Source organism: Microtus oregoni, unplaced genomic scaffold, assembly GCF_018167655.1.
Source record: "Microtus oregoni isolate MIOR12 unplaced genomic scaffold, Mior012 000018F_ref0000195, whole genome shotgun sequence".
NCBI classification, from domain to species: domain Eukaryota; kingdom Metazoa; phylum Chordata; class Mammalia; order Rodentia; family Cricetidae; genus Microtus; species Microtus oregoni.
The window spans coordinates 5,271,427-5,290,020 of NW_024543077.1; the positions used below are offsets into that span (position 1 = coordinate 5,271,427).

The 18,594-nt window shown below is 43.2% G+C and overlaps 1 protein-coding gene across 1 annotated transcript in view; it reads left to right on the forward strand.

The window, feature by feature from the left end:
- Nucleotides 1–18,594, forward strand: part of Reln (reelin) — a 445,074-nt gene that overhangs the window by 313,264 nt on the left and 113,216 nt on the right. Inside the window, exons 21-22 of the mRNA XM_041668128.1 lie at nt 13,348–13,540; nt 14,278–14,390. Coding sequence (XP_041524062.1) covers nt 13,348–13,540; nt 14,278–14,390 — 306 coding nt within the window. The remainder of the gene's footprint in view (nt 1–13,347; nt 13,541–14,277; nt 14,391–18,594) is intronic.

Consider the following 18,594-nt stretch of genomic DNA (forward strand, 5'->3'; position numbering starts at 1 on the left):
TGGAGTTGATAACTTCTTTTTCTTTTATTATTATTGTTGTAACTTACATATATTGAATGTATATATGTGTGTGTGTGTGTGTGTGTACAAATATATAAATATAAGCTGCTGGGTGCGTGTGTGTGTGTGCGTGCGTGCGTGCGTGTGTGTGTACAGCTTCAGGGCTGACTACTCTGCATTGGACAGCCAATAAAGGAGTTCGTGCCTGGAAAGGCTAACTCTTCTTCTCCCAGGAGTCACAGGTTACCTGGAGAATTTTGTTTCAGGGACCCCATGAAAATCCTCCCTACATTAGCATTTCCATTAATAATGCCATTGTTCTGGCCCTGCTTATGTAGACATTCCCAGGGGAGTCGGTGTGTTCTGGTTCTTGCAGTCTTTCCATCCTCTCCTCCGAGGTGTTCCCCGGGGTCACAGATGAAGGAGCCATAGACGTACCTGTTGGAGCTGGACCCCCCATGAGTTGTTGATCCCTGCACTGTGTGTCCTCATGGCTCTCTGGGGTAGTCTCTGTTTTTGTGGCAGCTTCTTTGGTGAGAGGTGTGTACACCGCTTACCTGTGGTGTGGTTAAGATATTGACTTAGCATGTAGTAAGGAATTATTCCGGTCTAGCAAAGTGATGGTTGTGGAATCTTTTCCAGAGTCCCTGATGGCCATCGCCCCAAAGCTGGCTAGGTTCCTAGTCCCTGGCACGATTTCCCTCCTGTTGAGTGGGTGTTACGTCCAGCTAGACAGCTGTTGGTTGCCTCTTGACATTTGACTAGCACTTACTGCACTTTTATGTCTCTCTTTGCCATCTGGTCCTTTCTGTGGCCCTTAGGTGTTGCAGCTGGGCAGAACAGTTTCCACCCTTTGGCAACTTGAGTAGTGCTTTCCAGAACCGTGGGAGTTAGACCACTGGTCGGAACTCCCTCCCTGCCATCCCATTCCCCACTTCGTATCACCTGCTCCCTAGCACTCCCATCCTAAGAGGCCCTGACAACAGCACACCTGCAGGACAAAGATGGAGAAACTACTGTGACTGGTGACGATTAAAGCAAACATTAGCCTGAGATAAGAAAATCTGTCCTTTGCAGATCATTGATGGCATTTAAAGAAAAGAAGATTTAATTAAAAGAAGAATTAAGACTGTGTGTGACTTGTGGAAATGTTGAAAGAGACACCTACGTACTTCATAGACACGAAAGATCCAAGTGTACTCAGTCTTCATTGTGTGTAACGGCATAAATGAATGCAAGCAGATTGTAAAGAATATATACACAGCTTTAATGGGGAAATTAGACTTACATTACCACGGTTCCTGCGGAGAACAGGAAGCAGGAAGGGGCGCGCGCACACGTGCGCGGGCTCCCACTCGCCCAATTTATAAGTAAACATTCGCCCGAGGCAAGCCCGCCCCTTAAGGGGCTGGCTTAACCCTACATCGTGACTATTGTTTTATTTATTTCTAATTGACGCGTTCTTTAAATAAGTACATCGTGAGCTCTTGTTATGTTAGGTTTAGGTTTTAGAAAGAGAAATTTTTAACATTTGATTTGAAAAGAATGAAAGACCAACAGGAAGGAATTAAAATTAAGGTAGGAATGGCAGAAGATACGGGGGGAAGGGGTGGCACTGTGTGTTGGTTGATATGAGAGGACACCCTTGGAAACTCAGCTTTCTCATGAGCACCTGGTAGCACCGTCACCCCTGAAAACTGGAGATCTAAGATAACAGCTGCAGGATGGGTAGGTGGCCCCATTCAAAGGAACCGACAAGTAACACGTATGTTCAGGACACCCAAAATTTTATTACCATCTCGTGGGAGAGCTCTATTAGTATGGACAAGACTTGTGTATTTATTGAAAGCAAGAACCACACGGGCAAAACTCCAGGGCTGAAGAGGATGCTAGCTACCTATCTGTCTCATAAATTGAATGAGGTCCATTTAGCAGGCCTAGGAGTGTGCATTTGTATGCCAAGACACTTAGCATGTTGAGGTAGGAAATTTGCTTGGGGCCACGAATTCTGGCAGGGTTAGGAAATATCGTGAACCCTGATCTCAGAAGAAGAAAAAACAAAAAAAGATTAGAGAGATGATTCAGAGGTTAAGAGCACTTGCGGATCTTCCAAAAACCTGGATTAGATTCTCAGCACCCATGGTGGTGACTCATCCCCTCGAGTTTCTGCCATCGGCTCTGGTCTCAATGGGAGCCTGCACACACGTGCACATACACACAGAGAGACATGCGCATACACACAGAGAGACATGCGCATACACGCAGAGAGACATGCGCATACACAGAGAGAGAGACATGTGCATACACAAAGAGAGACATGCGCATACACACAGACGTGCAGACATGCACATACACACAGAGAGACATGTGCATTCACACCGAGAGACATGCACATACACAGAGAGAGAGAGACGTGCGCATACACACAGACATGCATACACACACAGAGACATGTGCATACACACAGAGAGAGACATGCGCATACACACAGAGAGAGACATGCGCATACACACAGAGAGACATGCGCATACACACAGAGAGACACGTGCATATACACAGAGACATGCGCACACACAGAGACATGCGCATACACGCAGAGAGACATGTGCATACACACAGAGACATGCGCACACACAGAGAGACATGTGCATACACGCAGAGAAACATGCGCATACACACAGAGACGTGCAGACATGCGCATACACACAGAGAGACATGTGCATACACACAGAGAGACATGCACATACACAGAGAGAGAGACGTGCGCATACACACAGACCTGCATACACACACAGAGACATGCGCATACACACAGAGAGAGACATGCGCATACACACAGAGAGAGACATGCGCATACACACAGAGAGACATGCGCATACACACAGAGAGACACGTGCATATACACAAAGAGACATGCGCATACACACAGAGACATGCGCATACACGCAGAGACATGTGCATACACACAGAGACATGCGCACACACAGAGAGACATGTGCATACACACAGACATGCGCATACACACAGAGAGACATGCGCACACACACACACAGAGACATGCGCACACACACACAGAGAGACATGTGCATACACACAGAGACATGTGCACACACCGAGACATGCGCACACACAGAGAGACATGTGCATACATACAGAGAGACATGCGCATACACAGAGACATGCGCATACACAGAGAGAGAGACGTGCGCATACACACAGAGAGACATGTGCATACACACAGAGAGACATGTGCATACACACAGAGAGACATGCGCATACACAGAGACGTGCGCATACACACAGAGAGACATGTGCATACACACAGAGAGACATGCGCAAACACACAGAGAGACATGCGCATACACACAGAGAGACATGCGCATACACACAGAGAGACATGCGCATATACACAGAGACATGTGCACACACAGAGAGACATGTGCATACACACAGAGATACATGCACATCAGTAGAAGTAAAAATAAATGTTTTAATACAAATAAGTAGGGCTGGGGATGTACAGCTCAGTGGAAGAGCATTTGCCCACCATGCGTAAGACCCTGAGTTTAACCTCTAGTCTTACAGTAAGTGTTTTTACAGCATCTGCAATGGATAAATAAATAACAATGCCTTTGCCATGACCATTCACAGAGAGAAAACCAGTAATTTATTATTATATAATAATCATGTACTACCTGCAGAATGGAATAATAATTGAAATTCTTAGCTATGTAGGTGAGAGACTAACTTACTGTTGAATCATTCCTAGTCTTTAAGAAGCTTCTAGAAATAACAATGACTTGTAGCCTGGATAAACAGCAAGATTTTCCCCGCTGACCTAGAGAGCCACCAACAGAGCTGTTTGTGCAAACTAGTCCTCATGGATGTGTAGGAAAGTCAGACCAGAGAAAGACACACACACACAGACAGAGAGAGAATTGGACACATAGCTCAGAAGCATCAGATCATACATTCTTATAAATGACATCTACATCTCATTTTACTATCTTCATTATTTTTAAATGTGTTTACCGGAAGTTGAGTCTTTCCCACAGAAAAATTTCCCTTCCTTTATTCCATTGTGTTGGTCTGTATAAGACTAATCAAAGAGAGGGCTTGTCACTAATGTAGGATTGTGTTGTTGGTAGACATGGACAAAGGAGAGGTCAGAGGTCTCATCGGGACTTAGCTGAGACTTTAAGCACCCCTGATTCCTCGGGTTATAAGGGAACTAGTACTGAGAATCCTTTGTGGAGTTGCCACAAGTAGAGGAAGACTTTGGATGTCCCCACTCCAGTATTCTCTGAACAGTGTGTGTGGCCCAACACAGCTAGGGAAAAGAGAATGTCAGGGCTCTCTCCTGTATTTCCTCCTCTCCTCCAGGCTGCGCCCTCAGCGGGGCAGGCAGACCAGCGCAGTCCTTTCTGAAATGAAGCGCATGGAGACAGTGAGGAACTGGGAGTGTGCTGACAGGAAAGTGTGTTAAAGGGTTAAATGTGGGCCTGGGAAGTTGATGTCCATGTGAATTGGCTCTCGGATGCTGTGGCTGTAACAGTCGGAGGCTCCTGGCAGCCAGAGGCTGGCGATAGTCAGACGCCAGGGCAGAAGCTGAAGGGGCTGGAAACAACCAAAGCTTCTTGATGACCTTCAGTGGTCAAAATGGCAGGGAAATGCAGAAGCTCTGACAACTGCTCTTCACATGCACACATGTACATACAAACACACACACGTACATACAAACACACGCACATACAAGCACACACACACATACAAGCACACACGCGCACATGCACACACGCACATACAAACACACACGTACATACAAACACACGCACATACAAACACACACGTACAAACATACGCACGTACAAACACACACGCACATACAAACACACACGCACATACAAACACACACGTACATGCAAACACACGCACATACAAACACACACATGTACATACACACACGCACATACACACACATACACACACGCACATACAAACACATACACGTACATATAAACGCACGCACATACAAACACACACATACATACACACATGCACGCACATGCACACACACGCACATACAAACACACACGTACATACACACACGCACATACAAACACACACATATACATACACACACGCACATACAAACACACACGCACATACAAACACACACGTACACACACACGTACACACACGCACATACACACACACATACAAACACACACGCACATACAAACACACACATGCACATACAAACACACACACGTACATACAAACACACATGTACACACACACGCACATACACACACATGCACATACAAACACACACGCACATACAAACACACACGTACATACACACACACGCACGCACATACATCCACTCTCACATTTACACACACATCTCACACTTTCTTGCATGCACACACTATCACACATACACATGCACATACACTCATTCATACACACATAAACACATTCACTCTACACATACATACACACTCACATGCACTTTCTCTCTCATACACACTCACTCTCACACTGTCTGTCTCACACGTGCATACACTCTCTCACACACACACATACATTCACACTCACTCTCATACACACACACTTTCTCTCTCTCTCTCTCTCTCTCTCTCTCTCTCACACACACACACACACACACACACACACACACACACATAAAGGATTTACATTGAGGGTTAGAAGAAACTACCTGCCCTCGTCCATCAGACATCTCCTCTCTGGGAACACAACCCATCACCTGCCTTCCTCTGCTACAGTTTACTCCAACGGCTGAACATTTCCTTCAGAAGATGCTGTGAGATGGGAAGGAAGGAAGGAAGGAAGGAGGGAGGGAGGGAGGGAGGGAAGGAAGGAAGGAAGGAAGGAAGTCTCACAGACTGAAAAATGACCAACGACTTCGAAACCATTTTATGCCAACTAGGCTGTCGCTTTGAAAATGAGTGAGATTATCTAGAAGCTGGGTGAGCTGTCCTTAGACCCCAGGAGACACAGGAGGGTGAGTGGCTGCAGATGGGACGCAGAACAACTAAAGGAGGCGAGAAAAGTCCCTTCCTGTGACTCCAGTCTTCCCTACCTGTGTATCCCACAGCATCAGCTGTAAGTTCCTGTGACTTGGTCAGAAGAGAGTGTCATGTGACCATAGCCGCTGTTTACACTGACTGTCAGCCTTTCTCTCTCTGGAGTCCCGACCCCCCTTCTTCTGTCTTCTGTAATCTGAAGTTATCCTGTCCTTCTGGTGAAGGAGGTAATGCTAAAGTTTGTGCTCGGTAGTTTTCAAAGAGAAGTCCTTCTCCCTAAAAGCTCAGTAAACAGCAGCCAAGTAGCTCGAGCTATGCTTCTTATTGTCCGGAGTGTGTCTCCAGCTTAGCGTAAGAGTCTGTTCCTGGCTTTAAGAACTGTAGAGAAATTTCCACACTGAGAGAGAGAGAGAGAGAGAGAGAGAGAGAGAGAGAGAGCATAGGAATGAAGAAACCGTGGAATGAAAACTTCATTTACTTCCTCCTGAAATATGAAGATGAGAAAAGAAAAGCAGGTGCTTAGGACAAAATGCCTTAAAAAAAAAATTGCCTGAAGCAGGTGCTAGGAACACTTGTACCCCAAAATAGCTTTAATTGCCAAAATAACCCTGAAATCTCAACGAGACAAACAAGGAGGGGGGAGTTAGCCACTGAGAAACCCGCAGACTTCGCAAATGGCCCATTGAATGTGACAAAATGCATTCTGAAAAGATCTTCCAGGTTTGCTCTAATGAAATCAGCTTTTTAAAATGTCAAAAATAAATATAATGTTCAGAAATATCCTGCTTAGATAACAAGCCCAGTTTTGAGAAGCTGGTTGGGAGACTGTAGTGAAGAAGCCAGAAGTATTAGCAAACCAGTTCGTTGTATGAATGTGGCATCTTAAGCCAACGTGTTTAACACTCGGTGATGTAAGTCACACATACACACACCTCTGCTGGAGCCTTAAACACGGATGAACTGTGAACTTCTCAAGGAAAGGATGTGGTGTTAGTGCTGGGAGAGCAGGATCTTGGCAACCCATGGCCTTCCTAGAGGCAATGACAGCGGCACTGTGGTGGGAAGGGAAGGATGAAGACAGAAAGGGCCACCACTCACTGTAGACCACAGAGAGGTGGCCCCCGCACACCACAGACCACAGAGGTGGCCACTGTATACCATGGACCACAGAGAGGTGACTACCACATACCACGAACCACAGAGGTGGCCCCCGCACACCACAGACCACAGAGGTGGCCACTGCATACCATGGACCACAGAGAGGTGACTACCACAGACCACAGAGGTGGCCAGTGCACACCACAGACCACAGGGAAGTGACCCTCACACACCGTGGACCACAGAGAGATGGCCCACACACACCGTCGACCGCAGAGAGGTGGCTGTCATGCAAAACTTGCCAGAATTACAAAGGAAATGTACAATTTCCACATTTCAATGTGGTTTTAATACCAGTGCTTTGCTTTCAAAGTCACACAAAAGAAGTGAGGCCCTAGATAAATAATATAAAGAGGTAATGAATAGGCAAAGCTTTTGAAAATTATATTCTACAAGTAAAAAGTGCTGTGCCTCTTTCAAGGGGCCATTGGGCATTTGCTGGTTATGAACTGGGATCAGAGTCAATTTCAACAGACACCAGTAATATATGACACCAGAAGTGAGGACCATAGGGCCAAATGTTCTGCAGTTTAAAGTATTTACCCATGTGCTTAGAAGAGGAAAAATAGAAAGTTTTTTACTTTGTTTGCAAGTTAAAACTTGTAATATTAAGCTAGGAGCAGGGTGGTACTGCTGGCATAGTTGGCATACCGTACATCCTCAATGTGTAGCGAACGCTTTCAAATCAACAAAGGAAAGGTTTACTCTACTTCTGAGCCATGAGAAAATAAACAAAAACTACCGTGGCCCCACACAGATACAGATATCTATTTAATGTCCTTCCTAATCAAAACTTTAGTTCAACAGCATACATAAAGTGGCTGGGAAGGAAGCTACTGTCCACCTCCATGATGGCACAGTTAGCAGCAGCCATTACTGATGGAGGACAGCCTGGTGGTGGGAATTGGTTTAGTAAGCAGTTCTAATCCTAGGAATTTATCCCAGGGACTATGGACACATGCACAAAGGCCCACACAAATGCATATTATATAAGCATCAGTTATAATGGGGAGAGATGGAACTACTTCATCAATATTCCATACATAGATACCAGCTGCCTTCACTGACAATTACAATGCCTTGCCGTGTGTGTGTGTGTGTGTGTGTGTGTGTGTGTGTGTGTGTGTGTAAATCTAAGGCAAAAATTTCTGGAAATATGTATGTCAAGATATAAACAGTGGCCACCTCCCCACCGCAGAATTGCAGCCACTAAAACAACATGGGTGCATCTGCTTTGCATTATAATAATGTATAGTGAACATTATTTCAACAGCTGAGTTCAAAGGCGACCTTTAATCCTACAATATCCACAATGTTATCTGTCAAATCAAGTAAGTATCTCTTTGGTGGTTGTAAGATTAGAGACAAAAGGATGGATGGTACCAAGATTCATTCACTTACATCTCCTGCGATGGACTGGAATATCCAACAAGAATTTTAAAAAAAGGGAGAGAGAGAGAGGGAGGGAGGGATAGAGAGAGAGGGAGGGAGGGAGGGAGGGAAAGAGAGAGAGAGAGAGAGAGAGAGAGAGGTTCAGTGTTCTGTCATTTCTCTGCAGGGGAAAAAAGCAGAATATTGTCTATGTTTCTAAGAAATAGAAATAATGCTACCATCTCCCGCCATGATATAGCAATGGGAGTTCAGCCATATTGACTCCTTAAGCACAAATGTGTCCAAAGTGACTCATTCCTTGAGTGACTCGGAACCCAGCATAGATTTACTTCTCCCTTCCTTTGACTGAAAACTTCTACATTTCAGATGCAGAAGTATCTCCCACCCCCAGAGATGGAAAACACACTCTGAAAAGCACCAAAGTCACCAAAACCTTGTCTGGAGTTGAGTACTAATTTAGATAACTATAGTTTTGTAAAAACCTTCCTGTGCCCTCATTCCCACACTGACATGGCATGATGGGAAGTCTTCGACTGGACGGGCTTCCTGTCACACTGCTGCCAGCTTCTTATCGGCTGTGTAGCACTGGGTCAACTCAACCTCTCTGTCTCTCTGTTCTTCCCAGCTAAGGATCCAGATGGTCTTGACTCAAAGGTCAAATGAGATCATCTAGCTCTTAGGAACCCAAAGCATCGCACGTAGGTTGCTTTTGTGAGATTCCAGTACAGTTCTGCATCTTAGGGGTTGCTTGGGTGAGTGAGGTAGGAGCTCCTTCCTCCCCTGTGGAAAAGGCTTCCAATCTGATCCTGAAGACAGGTCACCTGCTATCCCCAAGAGGCAAGGTGGGCAGACGCCGAGGAGCTCCACCACAAAGGAAGGGCTGACCTGTGGCGATTCAGTTACGTTAGGGTGTTATCCTTTGACAGTTGTTACAGAGCATTTGAAAGTCCTCCTGGGTGTGCAGGTGCAAAGAGGTAGCCCTGTCCAGTGGAGAGAGACATCCCCAGTCTCTCATTAAGTCTTGTAAGTAGATAGAGTCACTTTTGAAAGGCTGTTTATTTAGAGATGTGTTTGCAGCATCATGAATGAAGCCAGCACCCTGATTTCCAGTGTACTCTGTCCCCAGAATTTCTCCCCAAAATGCCAACATGGGTTCTTCTTTACATTTTAGTGCTTGCAACAGAAGCAGTTAAGTTCATTTTTGCCTTTATGAACAAATCTTGACTTCAACATGCAGCAAAGAGGAAAAGTTATGTAAATGAGAGGACTCAGCCCATCAAATTCTCCTCTTCTCAAACCCAGGAGGAATAAGGACACACCAGAGGGGAGGGGCAGCAGACCAAGTACCTTGGCTTCTGCTGATCTTGCAGGAGGCAGAAACAGTCACATGACTAGGAACCGGCTAGCGTTTAAAGTGTGGCTATCTGTACTCTTCTCCTGTTTTGTTTCCAGTTGAGGCATCAGGACAGATCCCATTCAGTGAAGCCGGCGGGTGCATAGGCTAGAAATGCGTTCGGTTCTAGGTTACAACAAAAACAAGACTGACTGTCGCAGAAACAAAAGTCAAGGCACTGATTTGACCTTGACGACGAGCAGTCGTGGGATAGACAACCCGGGCTGGGGAGCCCGTACAGCGACCAAGGCTGCTGGAGTCATGTACTGTCTACCCTCTGTGTGCTTCATCTCAGCAGGAAGGACTCCATCCACAGGTCTCCACCAGATGAAAATTCCAGGCTAGAAAGGAAGTCTGCTGGAGCAACAGGGAAGGGGTATGGCAGTCAGTTCCGTCTCTGGAAGGAGTTGGGTGAGGGGAAACTGTGATCAATTCCACTTGCCTCTAATAGGTGAGGACACCCTGGTGCACACAGTGTGACCATGGCTGGAAGGTGGGGGCGGGGGAGAAAGGAGACCGGCTGGCAGCAGCATCCGCCTGCCCACGACGATCTGCCACAAACAGCTCAGGACACCTACTTAACAGCTGATAGACGTAGGTGTTAAGCAAGAATCTTGTTGTCAATGCTTATTTATATACTTTTTAAACGTGTTTCTTTCTTGGTATCTTAGCAACTTTGAAATCTCTCTCAGGTGTGCTGTTACTCTCTGCCAAGTTCATGGTTCCCTTTGTAACCGTGCAAAGGGGCGGTACAGACAACATCTGTAAATCTCAGCACCTCCGTCTGTGTCTGCATGAGACGAAGACACTGGGCCTTCACAGAAAGAAGTATAGTGAACTGTTCTTAGAAATGCTGGGGTCAGGAAATGGGTGGAAATACACGGCAGAATTGAGGTTTCCGCGGCTGTCTCTTCTAGACCCTCCTGTGTGGCATTGCATTTGCTTTTCTCTGAAAATGTCCAGGAGACGGGGTATCTTTTTCACACAAAACTAATTGAAGTGAAGCCTCACCGGCTAACTAATAGCCACCATCCTAAATGATAGTACAAAAACAACCCTTAAAGCTAAAATAGCACTTGATTTTCACAGAAGAAAAAAATATTTAAGGTTGGAAAACCTTGACACCAATAAGACCATGGGTGTGATATGGATAAGTTTTTTGTTGTTGTTGTTGTTGTTGTTTGTTGTTATTTTGTTTTTGTTTTTTTGAGACAGGGTTTCTCTGTGGCTTTGGAGCCTGTCCTGGAACTAGCTCTGTAGACCAGGCTGGTCTCAAACTCACAGAGATCCACCTGTCTCTGCCTCCCGAGTGCTGGGATTAAAGGCGTATGCCACCACCGCCCGGCCTTTGTGGCTCATTGCTGGTTTTGTTCTATGTCCTTTATTTCACCAGTATTGCTAAAAAATTTAATCTAGCATTTTACACTTTCAGGGTTACGTGTTGTAATCATGTAAAGAAGTCATTTTTTTTTAACATCACAATATCACTCTATAATAGCTGAAAGTCCGTGGTTTATAAAATGGCTGTAAGAAACTTTATTTCGAATTGCAATGCTTCCCTCAATCTCAGAATAATTGAAAAGCAGGGACTTTGGAGCCCAGCAATGCTGACTTCTCATTAAGGCTTTACCAATTAGTACCATTTTCCATTTACCCTATTTCCCAACTGTTCCCACTTACAGCATTACCGTAAGCGTGAATCTAAGGAAGAGAATGTGGGCATTGTGCACAGCCTTGTTGTCCTAGGACTTGGCTGAGACTCGACAAATGATAAGCCCCATTGTAAAAGATGAGCAAGTTGTTGCATTTTCTACTTCTGAGCTTCATTTACAAGGCCAGAAATAGTGACTCTGACTTCTACTGAACATTCTGCTAAACTAGAGATTGAGCCTTTTCTTCTTTCTTTTTTTCATACTCATTGGCCAAGTGAAAAGTTTTAGTTCAAAACTGATAAACAGTAATTTTTCATTTCTGGATAAGGTTTTTATTTTATAACCTTGATTCTAAGTCCATTACGAACTTGCGGATGAAAAATAGTTTATCTATTGAATAATGCCTTTGGAGGAGGTGGATACACACTCATGTGTGCAGGTGTAGAAATGAGACAGAAAAAGAATCCACCTTGATTTCAGAGACAAGGTCTCTCTGAGATCTGGGTCCACTGATTAGGCTGGGATGGACAGCTAATGAACCTGAGACCTGCCCGTCCCCACCTCCACAGCAATACCACCACAGCTGCTTCGTATGTAGGCGCTGAAGATCACACTTAAGTCCTCAAGCTTGTGTAGCAAGCACTTTGCCCTAGTGATCACCCCAGCCCCCCATTTTAAATAACATTTTAATCTCTAGTAGGATCAAGTCAAGGCAATTACTCCATGTTTCTTGGATTCCACAAAAGACCATTAATGAAGTATATTAAATGAATTAAATATGTCACAGAACTTCATTAATTCCGTTGGACACATCAGCTATGTCTGTCACTGCTTGAGAGGACTGTTGAATGGTACTGGGCCTGCTTCAGAATGGAAGACACAAGTGTGCCGCTGGGTAAATAAATCTAAGTGCGGTTGACACACGGTGACGTACATTGACCCCTGTAACTAAAGTGCAAAGGTGTCCGACTTTAATCCTGACAGATTACAAAACCCTTGAGTTTTTTTTTCTAAAAATGACAATGCTTTTGTTTGCTTGAGAACCAAGATGAGAATCTGACTGACTTTGGACACAAACATTAAAAATGTGTACAACATTTTCAATATTGAATTCATGAGCATGAAAAATATTTTGAAAATAAACAAAAAATTAGTAAGTTGTCAAATTTTTCACCACAACAAACATTCTGGTCCATGTCTTTCTGTAGTGTTTTGTGGATGGTATTGAAACTTAATCATAATACAAAGTTTAATATATTTGTATTATCTTTATCATATTTAAAATATAGGGTATTCTGTCAGGTGCCTATTCCAGGTTACTTAAGCTTTCCCATGTCCCTCTAATTAGGTTCTGAGATTACTACCAACTACTGATAGCAATAATCATTTAATATTCACCATGTTTTTCTAAAATTATCTTTGCATTTAGAATTGTTTCATTCAGGTAGATTCCAGCTGCCAAAATTAATGAAAATATATATAAGTTCTCAATTTCAGATACACCTGACAACCCACACATCTTAACATTTTTAAAGGTCTTCGTTGTTTCAAATGGATTTGTTAGACTGACTGAAATCTATTGTACAGCTTGACAAAGTTTAAATAAATCAAAGGAAACTGCCTGGCATACAGAGTGACACCTCAGTCCTACTCTGATACGTCCGTCTGTGGAAGTATCTGATTCCCACCTTGTTTCCTTCAGTTTTACAGGAGATTCTAAACTGGCCTCAAGCATGCGCTATGTGGAGACACAGTCAATGCAGATCGGAGCCTCCTATATGATTCAGTTTAGCCTGGTGATGGGGTGTGGCCAGAAATACACCGCTGACATTGACAACCAGGTGAAGCTGGAGTTCTCAGCCAACCATGGCCTTACATGGCACCTTGTACAAGAGGTACGTATGCTTTCTCTGGCACTTGCAATGGCTGCCTTCTTCCTTAATCCGTATTATACGACCTAAAATTGACATCGGGTTAGAACCAACACAAAGTATCTGATATAGAACCAACACAAAGTATACTTCCCCCAGAAGTATCAGATCCCAAAGAGCAATCGGAAACAAAAGAAATAAGTGTAGCCGAGACTGGATACTCTTGGATAATGTATCAAGTCTTGTTTCTCCAGCCCCCTTTCTCTGAAAGCATGGCTTTTCCTCCCCTATGGCATGTTTTGCACTCTCCTTTTCCCAACCAGGGGTTGTCTAGATAAGGAATGAGTTGGCTTCTGACCTTAGAAACAAACACATAAGAACTATAATCTAAACTTTGTAATAAATCTACTTTGCCTATGACACGTGCACACTCTTATAATCTGACCTTTCCATAAATGCAAAAATTTAACACAAAGGATAAGTTTTATAAATGCTAATGAGGTTCATAGATCGAAATTAATCTCCATTCCTATTTGTGGTGAGAACTGAAAGATGTTTAATTCTATGATGCCGTCTCAGTTGTAATTTCTTCCCAAATGTTTTTAATGTCACAGAAGAAAAACATGATGAATTTGGTCCCTAGTGCCAGTAGCTGAGACTGTGGCCTTAGCTTGCTCTACGGTCTCTTTCTCTTGCTGTAGGACAGGAGACATCTGCAGCAGACGAATGGAGGCTGAGTTTAACTTCTGCGTCTCTTTCAGGAGTGCCTTCCCAGTATGCCAAGTTGCCAAGAATTTACATCTGCCAGTATTTACCATGCCAGTGAGTTCACACAGTGGAGGAGAGTTATTGTTCTTCTTCCCCAGAAAACCTGGTGAGCAACAATGTCCTAAACATAGCCGTTCCTTGCACTTTTATCATGTTATCATAACTTGAGTATGAAGATAAGCTCAGCAGATAGTAAGATTACTTTCTCTCTATTCGGAAGCCTAATCTTGCTTATATACTCAGGTTTTTGGAAAATGGAGCTAATGAGAAATATGAAAATTTGTTTTTCCAGCGTTTCTGATCTCACTTCTTACCCCCAGAATTCTGTTTTTGTGGAAAAGCTCAATGAGCCCACCTCTTTACATTTTACCTTCAAAATGAAATGACACAAGGGATCTAGAAATCCAAGTAGTTCGGATGGCGAGTTTATTTTCTCATTGCAAGGCCTAGCTTTATATCAAAAGTTTAGCACACATTCTTTTTCTAGTCACATTTTTTTAGTAACAATAGAAATCATCCCTTGGGAAGAAGAAGCCTCAGTAGACACGGAAGAAAGAACAATCGAGAAGAGGAAGAAAAAAATTACAATAGTTTTTTGCAGACTTCATTGTTTTCATCTTAGTCTGGTCAGTCGAAACATTGCAATATCAGTGTCTTTTTTTTTTTTTCACTCAGTGTTACGGATAATATTTAAAGCCTTTTGTCAGCATAAGTTTGCTCAAAGAAAAAGTCCCAGACTGCAGATTAGGTCTGAATTCTCAGTGTAACTCCATCAGTGCTCAACCAGTCACGAGATCCTTGCTGTCATCACCCGCCTCTTCAAGGTAGAATCCTGTGGATGTATAGACTGTAATTAGTTTATCTTAAAGGCTCCTCACCCTGGGCATCTAAGATTCTGATTTGTGTGTAGAAGAAAAAGCATAATCAAGACCAGCATTGTATTTTTCTATTGAAGGCATACGCCTTCAATGCACTTTTTATGAAGAGAAAATAACTAAGCAAATCTTTCTCTGATGGTTTTCTATATAAAAGTTGGGCACTTCCCAAAGGCAACGGACAGGTGACAACCCAGAATTTGCTTTGTAACTTCTGGTGAAGACTGAGTGAGAATGGCTCCTTGATTGTTGGTAGAGTACATCATTATGTCAGCTGGAATAAGAAGCTTGAAATTTGATTTCCACAGATGTTTTTTTTTATATGTCCCACTGTGAGCCATTTCCAGGACTCTCTCTTGATGCTTTGTGTAATAAGTCCTTGGTTTCTTTAATATTCTACTCTTTTGTGTCTACTGCTGGGAGTGTAATCAAGATTTTTATTTAATTTCAATGATATTCCAAGCATGTATTTCAATGAAAGCATGTGTAAAACAACACCTCAAACAATTGAAACACTGATCACTCTGAGTACAAGCTCCTCAGGGCTTTCGGTCTTCGTTGCTGCATAATTAAATTTATTTCTTTCATTATTAAGAAAATCACCAAGTGGTTTGACTCATTGGCATATGTGACTCGATTTTAAAATGACTATCTTAAGATAATATTTTGTTGTGTGTTGTAGAAATTTTTTTTTATCCCTAGAAACTTTCCAAGCCACCATTCCTTTTTAGTCTTTCCATGCATGAGTGTTTTGGCTGTTTAATGTCTTTGTGCCACGTGTGTCTGGTGCCTTCCGAGGCCAGAAGATGACCTTAGATCGGAATCAAACCCAGGTTCTCTGGAAGAGCAACCAGTGCTCTTAACTACCATACCAGCAGGTCTGATTCAGAACAAGTTACTCTTCATCAGTGTTGAAGAGAAATGTCATGACGCTTAGACTCTGTACATTCATTAGAGTGTCTGTCTTATAGTAGGCTTATTAGTATATCTTCATGGAATGTTAGAAAGTTAAATAGAATTTTGATTCAAAGCACATCAATGTATTAAAAAGATGGCGTACTGTAAGACACATATGTGAATATAACAATATGAAAACAGAAGGGAACCTATTTGGGGTCAGGAAGGGATCTAGCAGGAAGCAGAAAGAGGGAAAGGGAAAGCAATAGATGGAAAATATGAGCAAAATGCCATGATGTTATGTATATGAAACTTACTTTTTATGCCAACTAAAACTTTTGTAAATGTTACTCTCAAACAAAAGAAAATATTATTCTTCTTGCCATGTGCCTTTGAGCACATGTACCTGTAACCAAATTCTGCTTTCCCAATTTCCTTTACACTCCTTGGGAGGGAAAAGTGAAATGTTATTTTAAAAAACAAACATCCCAGTATAGTATTTATTCCCCTTGACTCATGGTTGATCTAAATATTATTTCTACATAAGGACGTTTTATGCTGGTAATTGCCATTGTTTCTGAGGATATAATGATTAAAGTCTCTACCATAAGGATTAAATTTATTTAGTCTACACAGCATCCTTGGTAATTTTTCTATAATGCCTATTTCAAAGTTTTTGCAAATAGCATTCTCCTGGGGAAAGAGGGAGTTTGGTTTGAAGCAGTGTTGTTTTTCTGACCAAACCATTGTTCTGCTGTTTTGATTCAAACGTGTATGCAAATATAAATTAAATGCATTAAAGCAAGCATGGTCCCTGCAATATCCTAGGTATGTTAACTTTGGAAAAGGTGTTCGATTGGATAACTGTCAAGTGGAAATGGCTCCTGGATACACCTGCTCAGAGAAACTAGACTGTATACGAACTGAACATTTGTTACCCAATGAAAATTAATTTCATTTTTATGAGGGACATTTACATAAGAACAGGGCCTAATGAGACCCAAACAGCTGTCAGTTGCGGACTTCATAAACAAATCAACACCTAATGACTGCGTGAGTTTCAGAATAATTGGGCAAATGTAATTACGGGAACTCTAAATGTGGAAAATACAATTTAGCTAGCCTTCATTTACCTTGATTCTTCAGTTACTTAAGCATGAAGAAATGAGTGGGTGCCAGTATGGTTTGGTCGGGAAGTTTACGGGAGGAAGGGGTATTGCTTCAAGTGCTGTTGCTTTTAGAAATCCATGGAGTTTGAAGTTTGGATTTTAAATGCAAGTCAGTGTTATTGTGTGACCTCTTCAGGGATGGATGGACGGATGGGTGGGTGGATGGGTGGATGGATTGATTTGATCGTTAGATGGATAGATGGATGGATGGACGGATGGGCGGGCGGGCAGGCGGACGGACAGGTGGATGGATGGATGGATGGACGGATGGATGGGTGGATGGATGGGTGGGTGAATGGAGATGGATGGATGGATGGATGGATGGATGGATGGATGGATGGATGAGTGGATGGGTGGGTGGGTGGGTGGATGGGTAGGTGGATGGATGGATAAATGGATGGATGTATGGATGGATGGATAGATTGATGAATGGATGGATAGATGGATGGATGGATGGACAGACAGACGGATGGATGGATAGATGGATGGGTGGGTGGATGGATTGATTTGATTGTTGGATGGATGGATGGATGGATGGATGGATGGATGGATGGATAAATGAATGGGTGGGTGGGCGGGCAGACGGACGGACGGATGGACGGGCGGGCGGGCGGGTGGGTGGGTGGGTGGACGGACAGACAAACGGATGGGTGGGTGGATGGACGGTTGGATAGATGGATGGATAGGTGGACAGACAGACAGACAGACAGACCAATGGTAGAATGAATTGACAAATGAAGTATTTGTGTTGAGGACAGCATTGAGCAAAGGTGCACCTGTGAGTCAGTGTGATCACTTCTCATCTTCCCTCTTGTGATCAGCTAGAAATGGCTCACACGGTTAATTTTTTTCTCATTAAAAATCAAACATTCAATCTCTTTTTCCTGGCTTTTCTCTTAATCGGCATCAATATGTAGAGTATATTTAAGTGAAATAACATTAAACTTCCTATGGCAAGGACATTCCTCTTCAAGGGTACATGAGCGTAAGGATCAGTTCCTTAAGGAACGACCTTTGGGCGCACATGTGACTGTAAGAATATAAACTGGAAACTAAGAGGAGTTTCTCAACACCTGCACCCTGCTTTGGTACTGAAAGTAGAAAACCTCGAAATACTATTTTCCTCAGTACTGTAAAGGCATCTCACCGTGAGGATAACAACCTACCTCTTCAGAGTCAGACACTTCAAGGGATTCTGAAAATCAGTTTGTCCAAACCTTTTTCTGAGAAGTGAGGAACTAAAAGCCTCTGACAGTTTGGATTTCTCACTGAAGATCACACTTCTGCTGGGCTGCAGAGCTGGAATCAAAGGAGTCTATTCCCTGACTCTGGTGAATTTTTCAGTCCACTGCCTCTGGAAGGTAGACAC